Source organism: Populus euphratica, unplaced genomic scaffold, assembly GCF_000495115.2.
Source record: "Populus euphratica unplaced genomic scaffold, PopEup_1.0 scaffold22.1, whole genome shotgun sequence".
Taxonomy (NCBI): domain Eukaryota; kingdom Viridiplantae; phylum Streptophyta; class Magnoliopsida; order Malpighiales; family Salicaceae; genus Populus; species Populus euphratica.
This window is the reverse complement of record NW_011499863.1, coordinates 1711972-1729959: the sequence shown is the minus strand read 5'-3', so window position 1 is coordinate 1729959 and position 17988 is coordinate 1711972. Positions and strand designations below refer to the sequence as shown.

The 17988-nt window shown below is 33.4% G+C and overlaps 2 protein-coding genes across 2 annotated transcripts; both read left to right on the top strand.

The window, feature by feature from the left end:
• Positions 1-206: 206 nt before the first annotated feature.
• Positions 207-4750, top strand: LOC105125501 (P-loop containing nucleoside triphosphate hydrolases superfamily protein). The gene is made up of 7 exons (XM_011025971.1): positions 207-466; positions 912-1508; positions 1752-1840; positions 1957-2056; positions 2854-3108; positions 3412-3584; positions 4060-4750. The coding sequence occupies exons 1-7, from the start codon at positions 317-319 to the stop codon at positions 4361-4363; spliced, it is 1668 nt and encodes a 555-aa protein (XP_011024273.1). The 5' UTR covers positions 207-316; the 3' UTR covers positions 4364-4750.
• A 7084-nt stretch (positions 4751-11834) lies between these two features.
• LOC105125500 (glucomannan 4-beta-mannosyltransferase 9-like) lies at positions 11835-15187 on the top strand. The gene is made up of 9 exons (XM_011025970.1): positions 11835-12590; positions 12671-12769; positions 12864-13116; positions 13229-13339; positions 13447-13583; positions 13783-13896; positions 14001-14200; positions 14308-14502; positions 14596-15187. Exons 1-9 carry the CDS (start codon positions 12270-12272, stop codon positions 14756-14758), a joined length of 1593 nt encoding a protein of 530 aa, XP_011024272.1. The 5' UTR covers positions 11835-12269; the 3' UTR covers positions 14759-15187.
• Positions 15188-17988: the final 2801 nt, after the last annotated feature.

Here is a 17988-nt window from a genome sequence, read left to right as displayed (position 1 = left end):
TTCTCACGGGATAGCAACTAAAGTAGTCAACGGCTGACTTCGAGATCATGTTAGAGGATTTTGAACCATAGGCCCAATTAGTTTTCTCAATGGGTTGGCCCTTCAAGGTGTCTAGTGATTTACCATTTCACCCATACTCTTCTTCTAAAATATCAAAACCAGACATCACCGCACAAAAACCCCAAGATAAACCCGCCGTCTTGTGCTCATAGAAATCAGCTTCACATTGCAGCCGCTCTCTCTATCTCTCTGTTAACATACATACACATAATAATTTCGAAGCATAAATAAATAAACTTATTGATAAATTGGAAAAATGGCAAAAGGTGATGATGCTGTGGCGAAAAAGAAGAACAAAGAAAGAAGAAAGAAGATGCAAAAAGAGGGTTCAAGTGTGTCAGCTCGTGTTGCTTCCATTATAGCTGCCAAAAAGCGCCGATTAACTGGAAAACGCCGGATGTGCCAGGTAAGTGAAAGAAGAGAACTTGCTCATTTTTCTTTGAAGGATAGTTGGTTATTGGTGATTTGTTTTCGGAACTAAAGGTTTTTTTTTTTTAATGTTTTGAATGGTTTAGAATGAGAAAGATGAGAAATTGTGAAGGGGGTTATGCTTATTTTTGGTGGTTTCTGTTGTCTTTCTCTCCCGGAGATATATGAATTAGACCCATAATCTGGAATTGTTAGGAGTTTTTTTTTAATTGATTGATATGTGCGTTATGTAGCATTGACAAGCACATGCAGTTACTATTGTTGTTTGATTGAGATATCAAATGTTGTGCTTACGAAAACTTAGACTTGTTTTCGGGCAAAATCTAAGTTTGTTGGGTTTTTTTCGGAAATAAAATTATGGGTTATTATATTATATTGATTAGCGTGTGTGTAAACTTATCATGTGTTGCAATGATGGACAGGGAATGTGTTTTAGCCTTCCTACTCCAGATGATCCATTCAATGACAGGAATGGTAAACTGGAGTTCCAAAAAAAGGAAACGAAAAAGAAGCCTTTGGCCCGAAAGAATGAGAAGGCATTTGTCAAGGGCAAGATGAAGGGTATAGAAAATGATTTGGCTATGAGCATGGGCTCAGAGATTAAAAATTCACTTATTTCTAATAGCAATTTAGGGATCGACCAGGAAAAAGCAAAAGTGCAGGTGAATGGAAAAGTTGGACGTGGACGTCAAAGACAGGCCCAGGAAAACATGGATTGCCCATCAAAATTTCTTATGTATAGCTTGAATGAAATAGAGAAAGCCTTGCGACATGAGGGAGCCTATAATGATGAGGAGGACGAGTCATTGTTTGTTAGCCCTTGGGGAGTTGAGTTTTTGAAATGTTATTCGACTGGAAAAGATATATTGGTGACAAGTGGATCTTCATGCACTACTGAGCAAATTGCATGGGTAGTTTCCATGGCTGCCGATATTATTGTGAGAAAGGAGGAAGAAGATTTATCAGTACCTAGTCCATCTTTTCTATTTCTTGTACCATCCCAAGAAGAAGCTGTCAAGGTTTGTTATCTCTTCTTATCACATTGTTCAAATTAAGTTTTACGTTGTTTGTATTGTTATTTGGCAAGAAAACTCTAAAAAAATTCTCGTGTTTTGAAATGTGAATCAGTAGTCAATTGTTTAGGAGTTCTGGTTTACTGTTCAGAAACGAAAAGAAATATCATTTTAGATGTCTACGGATGCACAGGGTTTCATCAAACCATTAATTTGGTGCCTGGTTTTTCCCTCTTAAAATTATACTAGGTACGTGTGGTGTGCAAACCTCTGAAAGTTCTTGGCATACATACAGTGAGCGTACATCCTGGTTCCTCCATAGATCACCAGATACATGGGTAAAGAAAAGCTCTCTCTCTCTCTCTCTCTTGCGTGTGCTTGAATGCTCTTGTAAATGTAAAATTTAAAATCACTGCTTTTCTCTTCTCACTAAAAGTTTTTGCCTCTTGTATAGTTTGGCGAGCTGTGAACCTGAATTTCTTGTGTCCACACCTGATAGACTTTTGGAGCTTGTTTCCCTGAAGGCTATTGATATATCAGGGGTCTCCTTTTTGGTAATGTTTTAACCTTTCATGTAATCGGATCTGGTGTTTCCATATTATCCTCAAACTTTTCCATCTCCAGCTATTATTGTTTTAGGTATTCTGTAAAAGAATTACAGATTAAAACATCTCATTTTTTACACACATTATAATATCAATTTTCATTTTTTTTTTTTCAGTTGTACCTTTCAATGCCCTCTTGAAAGCCTGTGCTGCATTGTATTGATATACTATTTTATTTGATTGACTGGAGGTGTCTAGAAGTTGCTTGCTGATGGTCATCTATATAGTAGTTGTGAGGCATTTTCTTGTGACACTTTATTTTCATCAACTTTGAACCTGGATAGTCAGGATTCACAAAATATCAGGTTCACAAAATACAATAGCATAGCAGTCTTGTATGGACTATGGAATATGGTGGCCCTATGCATTGGAGTGTAGTTGCGGTTGCTTTTCAAAGATCTTGTCGTGCTGAAATGCATCGAGATGATATTTTATTTATTTATTAAAAATTATTTTTGATATCAGCGCATCAAAATGATTTGAAAATACTAAAAACATATTAATTTGAAGTAAACAAAAAAAATTCAAATTTTTTCAAAAGCGTTTTTGAAACGCAGAAACAAACAGATCGACACGTGTTGGGTGGATGCTTTGTGAAGCATGTTATGCCTTTTGAACTGCTATTATGATCAGTTGTTCAGAATACGATGCTTTTTTCTATCTTCTATGCTCTTGTAAATCTCTCAACAAAAGATGTTTTGAGATCTATCCTTTATTCCTGATTTTTTTCTTTTATAATTGGATAGGTTGTTGATGGAGTGGAATCTCTTTATAATGGTGGTTGCCTTAACGCCCTTAGATCCATTAGGCAATCTATTTCTGGAAGTCTTCGTACTGTGGTTTTCAACAATTTCTTTAGTGGTGCTTGTGTTCCGGTTCTACAGAATCTTCTCCTGGGATCAATTTGTAGATTATCGATTGATCAGTCTATCCCCAGTCAAAGTGCATGCATTGTCCAGACAATAAATTTGTGCACATCCGAGGAAGAAAGACTTCTAAAGGTATGCACATCTCAATATCTAGATAACTGCTTCCTACTAGTAAAATTTTGAAATGCAAATTATTACACCTGCAACCGGATTCTCACTTAAAATGCTTCAAAAATCATTACCATGAGCTGTAGCATTTCCAAGATTTCTAGTCATCATTACTCCAACACCTGTATATTGCGCCATAGCCCTTGCTGTATAGGATGTAGTGAATTAATATGTTATTATAATGTATTTTTGTTCATTTAACTATGTATTCTCCGGCTTGATGGGTTTTGCTGTCAGTTTCCTTGATATTTGTAGCTTTTTTTACAGAGTATTCAAGTTTTGAATCATGCTTGTGACAGCCAACTCTGGTCCCATCCTTTAAAGGTGCTATATGTAGTTGGAAATGATAACATCTCTTTCAATTTAGTCAAGATGCTTGAAATCAATGGTTATACTGTTTCTATGGAACCAAATCGCTGTATTTCAGATGATGATAGCAGGTTAGTAGTTTATGTAATTCTACTGACTATTTGTTTCTCCAGTAACTTTGTTTCCGGAAGCCTTTTCATTTCATGTTGTTTTTCTCATCTTTAACTGAAAATGTTGGTGCTGACACATTTCTTATTTTGAGATGCTAGCAGCAATTAGGGTGTCTGGGGATAGAAGGTAAACGAAAGTTTGAATGGTACTACAGGATAGGAATGTTGGAAAATCAGGCTGTTATAGCATAATGACAATGATGAAACATGTTATAGATACCATTTTATAAAACCAAAGTTGATCTGGGCACGACATTCTCCTAAGCTTCATGTTTTCTTGGTAATAGACTTAAACTTCAAATTGGGGTTGTGGAACAGAAATGGGCTGGTAGAGTTATCTTGTGTGTTGCTACTTTTAAGTTCGTCTCTCAGCACAAAGTACTTTTAGACTTTTAGTCTCTGGCTCGTTTAACTCATTTTTGTTTGCTTTCTTCAGCCTGGATATGAATATCAGAAAGAAACCTGTGGTCTCTGTGATCAATGTAGAGCACATTTCTACCACCAATTTAGCTTTCTGTGAAACTGTAATCTTACCCAACTTCGTGCCATCAATTGATAATTATGTTCAAATCCTCACTAGAATGGCTAGGCACAGTATCAATGGCAACTTCCATAGCTTTTTGACCAAAGAAGATGCACTGGTAGCTAGACCACTTATGGGAATTCTGGAGCAATGTGGGCAGGTGGTGCCTGAGGCCTTAAGAAACTTGCATCACACATCATCCGAGCCAGAATCATGAAGCCTGGATTTTCACTCATCATGACATCATTCCCATTCTCAAGATTCTAGAATGTCTTTCCCAGAAGCATATGGTGCAACATCAGGACCATGCTTCTATTACTCGATGGCAGTATGCCTGGTTTTACAATGTGCAACATTCTCACACATTGGGTGTAGCAAGCTATACATGGAGCAAGCCACAATGGCTGTGTTGGTGAAACTTTGTGAACATGTTTTAGTTTCTTTTGAGTTGGCTCAGTATCTTGGTGGTTACCTTACAGAATGATGTCCCAATCTTTGCTCCTGAAAATGCACACCCAATCATTTTTCACACAATATTTTTTATTTGCGCCCTCCCCTTCCAACATTATTTTGGTATACTAATCATGCTTTTGCCAGATTTCAAGTGTAAATTATTAATGTTGGGTTTGGAATTCGGTAGGTTTTTTTTTTGTCATTTGTCACTTGCAAAAGGCTAGGATTAAGCTATTCCATTTAACCACACGCAGCTATAAACAGTTAAACACTAAACAGAGTTTTTGTTGCAATTTTGGAACAGTCATCCTAGGTCAAGTCAGTCAATAACTGGCCCATGTCACCCAGTCACTAGTCATGTAAAACACAAGCAATTTTTATGACATTTCAGGATGACATGGATAACTTGTAAGTTGCAACACCTCCACGTAAAGAAAGGGCAGAAAGCAGATGCTAATGTTTTGAGCTATTATCTTCATTTTCACGTTTGTTGTCCTGTGCCTAGGCAGGAGGATCACTTCTTACCTGTCTTTCTTTAAGTTGCCAGCCAGAGGCCTGCCTACGCAGTTCCCCAGTGGCCCTTCAATTAAGGAAATATCCTAGTTATGCCGCATATCTTTTTGCCCTAATATTGTTCTATTCTGTTCTATAGAGAGTCATGTTTGACCGCATGCAATAGTTTTATCATTAAAAAAGAGATGAAAAAAAAAGGTAAGATTTTGTTTGATCAAGATTTTGGTTGTTATTGACTTGAATTCCTTGTTTCGTTATTTGTGGTTGGTAAAATGTGTACAAATAAGCTAATTATATATTAGGTAAGAGATATCGTGTCCACATTGCTCTTGTATCAAAATTTATAAAATTATTGAGTGAGGCTAATCAAAAAGCTATTAACCTAACTCGAACTTAGGACATTAAATTATTTGTTTCATTATGAACATAGCTTAAAGGGCAAAAAAAGTTTGACGTGTGCGCCAAATTCGGATCACTGGGCGTGGTTTTTTTATTTACTAACCTGGAAAAAAAATCCAATTCTTCATCCGTGTCCAGTTTTTGACCAGGTTGAATTTCATCCTGAATCAATAAATCATTAGATGACCAGGTTTAATAATTAAGAATATAATCAGAGAACAAGAAGGCTTGTAATTAAATAGTATCAACTTTGTGGTTAATTCACATACTTTAATAATGAGATGAGAAGAATACTAAATATATAAAATAAAATAAAATAAAAAATGAATTAACGGTTTGCAAAGGAACAACCGTTAACACAACTTTGTGGTTATTTATTTTTTTCTGGGAAAGAAATGAAATGAAATGATGAATAGACCTCGAGCCAGGGGGGCTTAACTTTCCTGTTGTCTTCGCGTTGTGTAGCCCAAGCATTTGGACCAGATTGTTGACGGTATGGTATCTTCAAGGGAGAGGGTGGCTGGTGGACAACAGTGGGGTATAATTAGAAACAAATAGTAACACATTAAAAATGATGTTTTATCAACCTCAATAAAAATAATAAAAAAAAAAAATTAAATCACTTTCTATATCCCTCTCCCATTTCATTCTCATCTTTTTTTTTATTTTTTCTAAATTCTAGTATTCATAACTTCATTATACTCCAACTAATCTAATTGAACTGAGTTGATTTACTAAGAGATAAAATCTTAATATTTTAAAGTTCATTAAATTTCAATTAATCTGATCGAGTTAGGTCGGTCTACTGAGAGGCAATGTTTTTTTAATCATAATTTACGTAAGTCATACAATTTAAACTCAAAATTTTATTAAAACAAACAAGTGTCGAACCAATTAAAGCAACCCCGTTGAACATTATACCTCTCCCATTTCATTCTGATGTGAGCTAGACATTACACCTCCTCCCATCTACCAGTCGTTTCACAAGGTTGACCCAAACAATCTCCTCACATTAAAGTTCCTCTATTTGGACCCCGTGGGATCACAGCTCTAACGTTAGTGATTGACAGTATAAAATTCTAAGAAAGAAAATATTTTATTGGTACAACCAATACGTGCGGTCGTCATTAATTAATATTACATTTACTCTTCTCAAGTTGTATATCAATTCTCTGGTAATTCTATAGGATAACCCACCTTTTGCTCTTCCCATCAACTCATGTACCCCCAGAAAATAGTTGGTATATTTTAGCAAATTGTTTAAAAAACCTTACACTGTGTTTGACTACGGTCTCATGATATAAGGAAAATATTTATTTTTTAAAAAAAGATTAAAAAAATAAACTCTCTTGCAAGTGCTAATATCAAGAAAAACACGAGAAAAAATTCATTGCGCATGGCAATACTAAATATACGAGAAAAACTCATTGCTCATCGTAATACTAAATACACATGAAGATGGAAAATAAAATAAATTTATTTTTAAAATAGTTTAAAAAATTATATTTAAAAAAATAATTTATTATCATTTTTTTCCCCCACGAAACGATGTATTGTTTCTTTGCAATGTTAAATGCGCTAGTTTGGTGTATAAAACTCATCACCATGAAGCTTCGCATTTGCCATGTGTTAGATTTCTTCGAGTCGGTGGCGAGTAGCAGCCTGCCTAGTTAGCCTAGTAGGGGCCATTGGAGCTTTAACAAGGAAACAATGTGCTACGTTGAACTTATTATATAATTTTCAGAGCCTCCAGCTACCAGTATTCTTTTCTTAATTATTACAGTGATCCAGTAGCTGGGGTGTCGATTCATTTTATTAAAAAAAGTTAATCATGACTTGCATTTTTTTTTTCTTAGAAAAGGTTTGGTAAGTATTTTTTTAATTCTATTTTTAATAAACTATAGTACAAAGGAAGAGATGATAAACCAGAAAGATTGGTAGTATAGATAAAGGTAACTAAGGAGATCAATTGTCTAATTCAAGAAAAATAAAACAAAAATGGGTCAATGGTCTACAAAGCTAGTTTTATGCACCCCTGATTCGATAAATTATTATGAGCATTGTTTTGTTTATGTGTGCTACAATTATTTATGCTCTGAGAAGATTCAATCCATTATAATTAAGCTGAGAAATTAATCTATCTTGATTGTTTTCTATTTAATCGAAGCATGCATTTTCTTTTTTTCAAAAAACTTTGACTTGTACTAAAATTAGATGATGGATGGAGATGTAAGCCATCCCTTTCTTTCTAGATGCTATGGGAATATTTATTTATTTATTTATCTATCAATGAATAAATAAGGTTCTTTTACTGAAAAAAATAAACAAAAACAACCCAGGATTTACAAGGGAAATTGTTCGAATCTTTTATATATAAGAAAAGGGAATTTCTTTTATTTATATATTTATTTAAATTCTTTTGAACTGATTGTTGAATGCTGCTCCCCTAGACCTTGAGTAGTAAAGCAAAGGATTGCTTAAATTTTTGTTTTTCTGCTAGTTGGGCTAAAGGTGAGACTGCCTTGTCAGCACATATCATGATCCCCGTCATCTTTACTATACTTAATTATGCACACAGATCTTCTCATTAAGAGGTTGATCATGAGCATGATTAAGTATATTATGAGATAATTACCCTTTGAACTCTGTAGTTGGCCAAAAATAAGGATAATAATGTGTCAAAGATCAAGGTGGTAGTTGATAAGCCTAGTCTTTGCCATATCGAGAGTGCCTTTTACCTCAGCTAACTGATCTATCCAGATATCATTATTATAATACAACTGCATGATTAAGTATTTTTTTTTAATAATGCGGTGTAAGTTCCTTTTCAATTGAAAGATTATTAAATTAATTTTTATTTTATTTTTTTACATCAGCCCATTAAAATTATTAAAAAAAATCTAAAAAAACCATCAGATTAATGTGATTTGAAGCATTAAATAGTTTGAAAAACGAAATAACTACAGAACAAGGACGAAAGGCATGATATTTGCTGATTTTGGAAATGAGAGACGGATCGTGAAAGGGGAGTTAACAGTATGGTCCCATGAATGCTTGGTGATCGAATTAATGATGGGACACATAGCAACAGACAAGGTGACCAGAGAATTCGTGCTCCAATGATGATTTCCACACCCCACGCAACAAAGTTAGAAAAACAGGATCATAGGCCCGAAACTGAACTGGCATTAACCAAATCTACTCTTTGAAGCTTTTGGGCATCCAGGCATTGAGTGCTTGGCCTAACTTCTTCCACTGTACTTGGTTCGAGTCCTAGTATATATGTTTGTTATCCTTGTGATGTTTTATATACCTACTGGATTTATAGGGTATTCAATAACCATGAAAATTAGTCATGATACGCGCAAGCTGGCCTAAATACCCCACGTAAATAAAAAAAAAATGAAGTTCAATGTAACTAAAAGACTCATGTAAGGGAGCATATCAACCTCTTTTTATCTCTTTTATACATAAAAATTAGGCAAATAAGTTTACTTTATGATATTATTTCCGGTTTAAAATTAAAGAGAATTTGAGATTTAAAAACATAATAAAATTATTAGGTGATTAACTTTAATATAAAATTTAAAATGGTTCAAGATATGATTGATAAATGTTCAATCTTGATATAAAATTTTAATAATTTATCTAGAAAAATAAATATTTTTCTTGATTAATTAAAAATAAATATTAGATTTATTAAACCTAACCTTCTAAGTTAGGTTTAATATGTATAAATGAGACGTTATTGATCCAAAAAATAATCTAATAATAATTTAAAAAATTAACATTTGTTGTTGATTAGTGACCTTCTAATTAAAATGGATTAAAATGAATCTGAAACCAGCTATAGATAAGGCAATTGTCAAGAGAATGAAAGTGAAGGATAAACTCATTTGAGTCAGTTACAAGGTTAAGGAAATGGACTGAATTATGCACTTCACAGTTTGTCAATAAAGATAGGCAAAGCCCCCATCAATTAATGTTGAAAACATTTTGCAAGACAAATACAACTAGAATCCAAATCTCTTTGTCGGCATCAGATTATCAGTCCTTTTCCGTTTGACTATTTGTTGTTTTAGCATTTCTTACAGTAATAGATTATTTACACGCGCTCTGTAGCAACAGGTCGAATCATATTTTTCAAAATATAAAAGAAAATTTATCAAGAGCATGTAGATTTTTTTTTTCAATGATATAATTCCGTGCAGTAAAATAAATCTTTATATCTTTTATTTTGGATATTTGTTGGTGCAACTTTCCAATAAAATATATAAGACAAACCTAAATAACAATATTTTATTTTAAAAAATTAATATTAAATAAAAAAATAAAAAATAAAAAAGAACAACAAGCCACATAAACTTTTTAAATCAGTAATTTGAGATATTAGATTAGAAATATCATGCATGGAAAAATAATAAGACTCAATTTTTAACAATTCTAACATCGAATAATAAATTATTATTATTATTACTACTACTACTACTATTATTATTATCATTACTAGTATTACTATCATTACAATTATCATTACCACTATTATTATTAATAAATAATATCATCATCGTCATTGTTTATATTATTATAGTAATTATTATCATTATCATTGTTGTTGTTGTTATTATTATTATTACCATCACAACTATTATTATTATTATTATTATTATTATTATTATAATCATAATTATTATTACCATCACCACTACCATTATTATTGTTATTGTTGTTGTTGTTATCACCACTAATATCATTATCATTATTATAATTATAATTAATATTATTATCACTACCAGCACCAACACTACTGTTGTTGTTGTTAACACCACTAATACATTATTATAATTATTATTAATATTATTATCACAAATATTAGTATTATAATCACTACAACTATCATAATAAACTATTATTATTACCATTATTACTAACATTATCATCATTATTAGAAATATTATTAATAATATTGTCAATATCATTATTGTTGTTTTTGTTACAACCATAACAATTACTATTATTAATATTATTACCATCACTATTGTTATTATTATTATTCAAATAAATAAATTATAAAATTGATTTGAAGAATAAAATTAAAAATCATGAAAACTTTGACAAAAAGAAAAGGAAAGAAATAAAAAATCAAAAGAAAAGAGATGAAATTAAAATAAATATTATTACTATTGAAAATATTCATAAATTTGATTTGAAGGATAAAATTATAAATTATAAAACCTTTGACAAAAGTATCAAAAAAAAAATCAAAAGTAGAAAGACTAAATTGAAAAACATCATATATATATATATATATATACACAAATTATAATTAAAGTATTAAATTAAAAAAATTAAAAATTAAAAGAATGAGGATTGAAACTGTAAAACAAATAAGAATGAAATAAGAAATTAAAAGAAGGATTGAAATGAAAAAAAAAACATATCAGAAATTATAATTGAATGACTAAATTGAAAAAAACTTATATAAAAGAAATAAGAATGAAATAAAAAATTAAAAAAATAAGGATTAAAATTAAAAATCAAATAACAAAGAAGACAATGATGTATTTTAGCTGTCAAGAGACAAAAAAACAAAAAAAAACAAATAATTATTAGCAATAATACAATCACTACACGCTTGTATGTGCTATAACATGTAGAAGAGAAGATAATTAGAAGATGATTGTGCATTTGATAAGATGACAGATGACTAGATTTGACCACTTGGTTGTGTCAAATAAGATAGCGCAAACACCACCCACTTGATGACCCTCGTCGCTAGATTTTTATATAAAAAATTAAAAAAAACATGAAAATACAAAAAAAAAACAACCCTACGAGCCTGTTAATTATATAAAATATCAATGTGAAAAATACTAAAATATCTCTAAAAGCAAAACTTTTTTATTTTAAGGTTAAAATCATGTTTTCATTTTACATAAATAATGAAAAAACTGTAAATACCTTTATTTAATAGCTCAATAAATTTTTAATCTTAAAAACAAATAAGTGTTTTTATTATTAAGAAGCTAGTGAAAAGTTAAGAAATTCTTTGATAAACCATTATGAATTTTGTTGACTCTAAAATAAAATAGTATTTTTACTATATTAAAAAAAATATTTAATGGCTACTGTGGCAGTGGAAAAGACCAAAAAACACCCTGCTTCAATGCTTAAGTTTTTCCCAGTCCAAAGTGTAAAACAATAACTTCACTGCAGGAATCCAATTGTGTGTACTTCCACACCTTTTAGCTTTTTTTTTTTAATTTTAATATTTAAGCACCATGCATTTAGCTTTAAAATCCCCAGGGCTTCTCTTCTCTATTCACATAGCAGAGAAGGGAATACCAGACTTGATCAAAATATTCTCCTCTCTGAAAGGAAAAAAAAAAAAAAAAACAAGAGGCTCTTGTAAGCATTTTATATTGCTATTGCTTTCCACATTGCACTATCTTTTTGTGGTCTTTCTTGGCTAGCTTCCTTTGAAAGATCTACAATCTGTGCATGATCATATATGGCTAGTGGGTCTACTTCTGCAATGGAGTGACAGCTGCTTCAACAATCAAGTCACTGACACCAGTCCATCTTCCTAGCTATCTCTCTTCCACATTACCTAAACGTGACTCGAAAGCAAAAGGAATTGAGTCATTCTTGTTCTTTTCGCAAAGAAGTATATCCCTCTATATAACCAAGCACACACAAGTGTCACATATTTTTGAGCCTTCCTTGTACCCTTTATCGTATCAGTGCCATTTAGTCCAATGGCTCGTGTATCATCTACTAGTAACATTTTCCCTACTGGTCGCGATGATATTACAGGCCAGTTTGGATTGATTTGGCAAGTACTGAAAGAACCATTGATCGTGCCGGTCTTGAAACTGTTGGTTGTAGTGTGCTTGGGCATGTCAATAATGCTTTTCATTGAACGAGTGTATATGGGAATTGTTATAGTTTTTGTGAAGTTGTTTGGAAGAAAACCAAATAAGATGTACAAATGGGAGCCTATGAAGGATGATATTGAGGTTGGTAATTCAGCCTATCCTATGGTTCTAGTGCAGATTCCAATGTACAACGAAAAAGAGGTACTTTTTTTTCCTCTGAACGATTGCTTTTTGTTTATAGTTTTGCTGTATTCTAATCTCTACTGTTCTATTGTTTTCAGGTTTATCAGTTGTCCATTGGAGCTGCCTGTGGGCTTTCATGGCCGCCTGACCGGATCATAATCCAAGTTCTTGATGACTCAACTGACCCTGCCATTAAGGTTTCTACCTCTCTTAACTCTCCAGTCTCCTTGTAGTTTGCCGACGGACTTGTATTTGTTTCCCAAGTAAATGACATGTCAAAAATCTATGCAGAGCTTGGTGGAACTAGAATGTCAGAGATGGGCAAGCAAAGGCATTAATATAAAGTATGAGATTAGGGACAACAGGAAAGGATACAAGGCAGGAGCTCTTAAAGAAGGCATGAAGCACAGCTATGTTAAACAATGTGATTATGTGGCCATATTTGATGCTGATTTCCAGCCTGAACCTAACTATCTTTGGCGCACCATACCATTTCTGGTTCACAATCCTGAAATTGCTCTTGTTCAAGCTCGCTGGAAATTTGGTAATCTTGATTCGTACTTTAAGCATCGTTAAGTTAATCATTGAGGTATACTAAATAATAATTGAACGTTGGTCTGATCATTACTTTTTTTTTTTGGACTGATTATTTGTAGTCAATTCTGATGAGTGCTTAATGACAAGGATGCAAGAGATGTCATTGGATTACCATTTCACTGTGGAGCAAGAAGTGGGGTCTGCAACCTATGCTTTCTTTGGCTTCAATGGTAAGAATCATATTGAAAAAGCAGTAACATGGTTTGATTTTCTCTTTAATGTGCAATCAGTTTTCATGTCTTAGACATATTGATACAAATTTGGACATTTGGCGCAGGTACTGCTGGTGTGTGGAGAATTTCAGCAGTCAATGAAGCTGGAGGTTGGAAGGATCGAACAACGGTGGAGGACATGGATTTGGCAGTAAGAGCTAGTCTGAAAGGCTGGAAGTTTGTTTATGTTGGTGACCTCAAGGTATCATTTTCAGTCTTAATGACATTCATCAAAAATATTACAACTGAAAAATCCACCAAATTTTGATTAGCCACCAACCTTACCAGCTGGCTAGGTGATTAGTACGTATGTCAGAAGAGTTGTTAGATATGTAAGTCCTCTGCTAATCACATGCGGCCACTTGTTAATACAACTAGGTTGATTTTTTTTGCATTTTTAGGTGAAAAATGAATTACCAAGTACTTTCAAAGCTTACCGATATCAGCAACACAGATGGTCATGTGGGCCTGCAAATCTCTTTAAGAAAATGGCAATCGAAATAGTCAAAAACAAGGTACACTATCTTTTCCCTTTTGGTCTGATAAAGAAAACAGAAAAATGAGACTAAATGGTTGGTTCATCTTCCAGTTTTAACTAATAGCGTACAATTTACTGCAGAAAGTGTCACTGTGGAAGAAGTGTTATGTGATCTACAGTTTCTTCTTCGTCCGAAAGATTGTGGCACACATTGTCACATTTGTATTCTACTGTGTTGTTTTGCCTTCAACTGTTCTGGTTCCTGAAGTAAGCGTTCCTAAGTGGGGAGCTGTCTATATTCCTTCAATTGTAACTCTCCTCAATGCTGTTGGAACTCCTAGGTCTGTCTATCTATCCTAAATTTAACCAAACTTTCTTACTGTCCAGTTGCGTAAAACTGATGTTATTTGTAAATTCCTAATACTCCTGAACCTGCATAATCTTGCAGATCACTCCACCTGATGGTTTTCTGGATCCTATTTGAGAATGTCATGTCACTCCACCGGACGAAGGCAACTTTCATAGGTTTGCTGGAGGTAGGAAGAGTGAATGAATGGGTTGTCACTGAAAAACTAGGAGATGCTCTCAAGGCAAAATTACCTGCTAAAGCTACCAAGAAACCGCGGATTAGGATAGGAGAAAGGTAGACTTAACATTCATGATTCCTATATGAGGTTATCAGGAACCAGTTTTTAACGATTCTGATATTGTTTTCTTAATGGTTGAATGTTAACAGATTACATTTGCTAGAACTTTGTGCTGGAGCCTATCTCTTCTTCTGTGGATGCTATGATTTTGCCTTTGGAAAGAACAGATACTACATTTTCCTCTTCCTTCAATCTATTGCCTTCTTCATTGCTGGATTTGGTTACATTGGCACCTTTGTCCCCAACTCTTAGCAAACAAGAATCATGGCCAAGCATTGTCTCCTCCCAATACTTGTCGTTCCTACGTTGTTTCTTGTCTTCAAGAAACTACAACAGTACTGTGATTCTTTGGGGACAATTTTTTCTTATCGTTGTTGCACATCATTGAAGCAAAGGCTGGGCATTCATTTTCTGCTGATTACAAGGGAAACTGGTTTTTTTTATTTTTTTCCTTTACAAGAACCATTGTGATTTGTTGTCATTTTTCATAGTACAAATTAAATACAAAGAAAAGAGAGTAAATTTGTAGAAATAGTAGCATATACGTTTGTGCCAGCTCCCAAGTAAAGTAGACATCTTTGTGAGGGTTGTTTGCTGTAGAGAGCTGGAATTTCTTTTGCAAATAATAATGCAGATGGACAAGAATCTGTAATTCAAATCAAAATTCTTACAATTTATGTATACCCTTTCTCATTTTCATTTTTATTTTTTCATTTTCGAGTGTTTTGTTTTCATATCATGGACGGATTCAATGATGTTTTATCTACTAATAAAAAATAAAAACTAGATGATGTTTTATACATAATAATTTATCCAAAACCATTTCTTAAATATATCATACATTATTAAAAAACCTCGAGTAATACAAAATCATAAATACAGCAATAGAAACTTTGAGGAGAAGAATGGTTTCGAGGAGGAAATCTTCAGTAAAATTAACATCATTCAAAAACGCTCTTTTCCAAGTTCTTCTTTTGTTATTAAAAAAAAAAGCCCCTTCAATTCAATAAAAACAGAAGGGAAGACCACCATTTTACCCAGGACAGAAGCTTTGGAAAGGCTAGCGTACAAAAAATTGCTGCATCGTGCCTTCCTACACAAGTTTAATATGCATTTGGCCTGGGAATGTAGAACTTTCCTCGTCCATAAATCATTAATTTTAGCTTTCGTAAAGCTACTGTGAGACAGTAATTAAATAGCCAAGAACAATGAAGATTGACATCAAGGAGCTTGTGCAATTACTAAAACCAAATAATTAACATACACATTCCCAGAAGAAGAATAAAAACACAAGACACGTAAAAAAGTTGCATAATCCTGATCGAAAACCAAAAACAGAAAGAAGCGTGCATCATCAAATAAATGGTAGAAATAATTTCTTCCATCAAAATATAATTAATACAACACAAACATTATTAGGCAACTAAAGGGAAATGAAACCTTCGCTGACAAGCAAGCCAAACATGAGAACAAAGAGACCAATGGTGATACACTGTGTAGGAGAGACCAAAGTCTGTGTGTAAGCAGACACAGTGATGGTTGCACCAACCAATCCAATCCAAAAAGCACCTAAGTTCCGATTCATGGCTGTGCCCCTTCGTTTTGCTTGCTTCCTTCTTGGTTAGTTTGTAGCTCTTCTTGCCCTTTTATGGGGTATTTTGAAGATGGTGAGACCACTTCCTGTACTCGTGGATCAAATATCAAGATTCAAGCTAGTTAATGTCCTTTGAGATGAAGTTTAGGCCAAGAGCTAATGTATAAAGTCAACTCATATGAAGGATTAGATCTATGATTTTGATTATTTGACTATGTATTAAAAGTCTCAACTAGTATGTATGTATATTTATTTTATTATTACTATTTTTTTAAAGCACTCATTGAAAAGGACAGTATAATGGGCCTGTTTTAATGGGCTCTTTGAACATTTGTCATGGCAGATGGGTGGATATTACATAGACCCCCTTGTTTCTGATGGATCGATTACATCTTGGATGGGCTTTTTAGCCCAAGATTCATTATCCATAACATGTATTGTCAGTTTGATTGAACGTAGAAACCATAATTTACTTAATTATCCCATTCAAATTTGAGTAAATTTATGGTTTGTGATCATAAGAAAGGGAAGAATATTATCCTCTTAACATTAATATGTAAACTCCCTTTGCTAGATCAATTAATAGCATATGCTAAATAAGGAAATACGTGGACTGTAATTATTCAAGGTTTATAAATGAAGTTAAGAAATCATATAGCTTTCAAGTAATATTGAAGTAATTACATATTAATATATAGAAATTACTGCTATCGATTACAAATTTTCTTTTAACAATGTTCATGAGATTTACTTTGATCACAGGATCGATAAATCTTGCCAAGATCAAATCCACTGACAATATTAAGCTAAATGCATAGCTCTTAACATCCAACACGCCCATCAAGAAATTATTATTTCTAATGGCTAGCCAAAACTCTAACACTAGCAACTTTCCCACCCAGATCTCTGTTAAGCCAGCTTGTTATTGGGCCACTGAGTGTTCGGCCGCGAGAATGGCTCAAAGCCTATCTTTTACCGATTTTTTTAGTTTAGCTTGGTGCGATGTGCTTTTAAAAAAAAAAATTTATTAAAAAAATATTTTTTAATTTTTAATATTAACTCATAAAAAATATCAATTTAATATTTTTTAAATAAAAATTAATTTAAAAAACAGAAATTACTATAGTGCCAGGCAGCAAACCTGGCAGCAAGACCATGCACGGCCTTCGGCCATAGCGTAGCCCAGGTGAGTCCTTATTATGGGACACAGCCCCACCAAAACCGCCCCCGTGGTGCTGTGGTCCGGTCCTTAACAACAGGACAAATTCCTCCTTGAAGCCCGCCTAGAACTCCCTGACAGCTAGGAGGTCCTTTGGTGCCATCATCTTCGGAAAACTTTATTTCCTATGACTGTAGTCCTTCCGTTTTCTCCTTGGTCTAGTCTAAAGTTAAGATTTCCTCATCTTTTTGTTTCGATTTTTTTTTTTTTACAGAAAGCACTAGTTAATTATAAAAAGCGATAAATGAGAAAGAAAAAAAAAACTTCAAAAAAAATTGAGCGTTGGATCATGATTTGTCACCAATCCAGTGACTCGTGTATCTATTAATATTCTATCCATTCATATTTCTTCTATTTTATCGATTTTGTTACGATGTTCTTCTCTTCTGAGAAGAGGGGAGAAAAAGGATCTTCTTCGATGGATACATGCATGATCCCTGTACCGAACACTCTTACGAAAAAGTTCTGGAGGTTGCTCCAAGAAATCCTTTCTTTCTCGTTCACTCAGGGGGCGGACACACCCTGCAGATTACGTGTGACGGTTTCAATACCCGACGACATTCAGGGAAGAATTCGGACCCATCGAGAAGGGATAATCATTCCAGTCCTGGGAGAGGACATGCTCAAGAACCAAGAAGCTGAGCAAGCTATAGGGCATTTCTTCGTTCT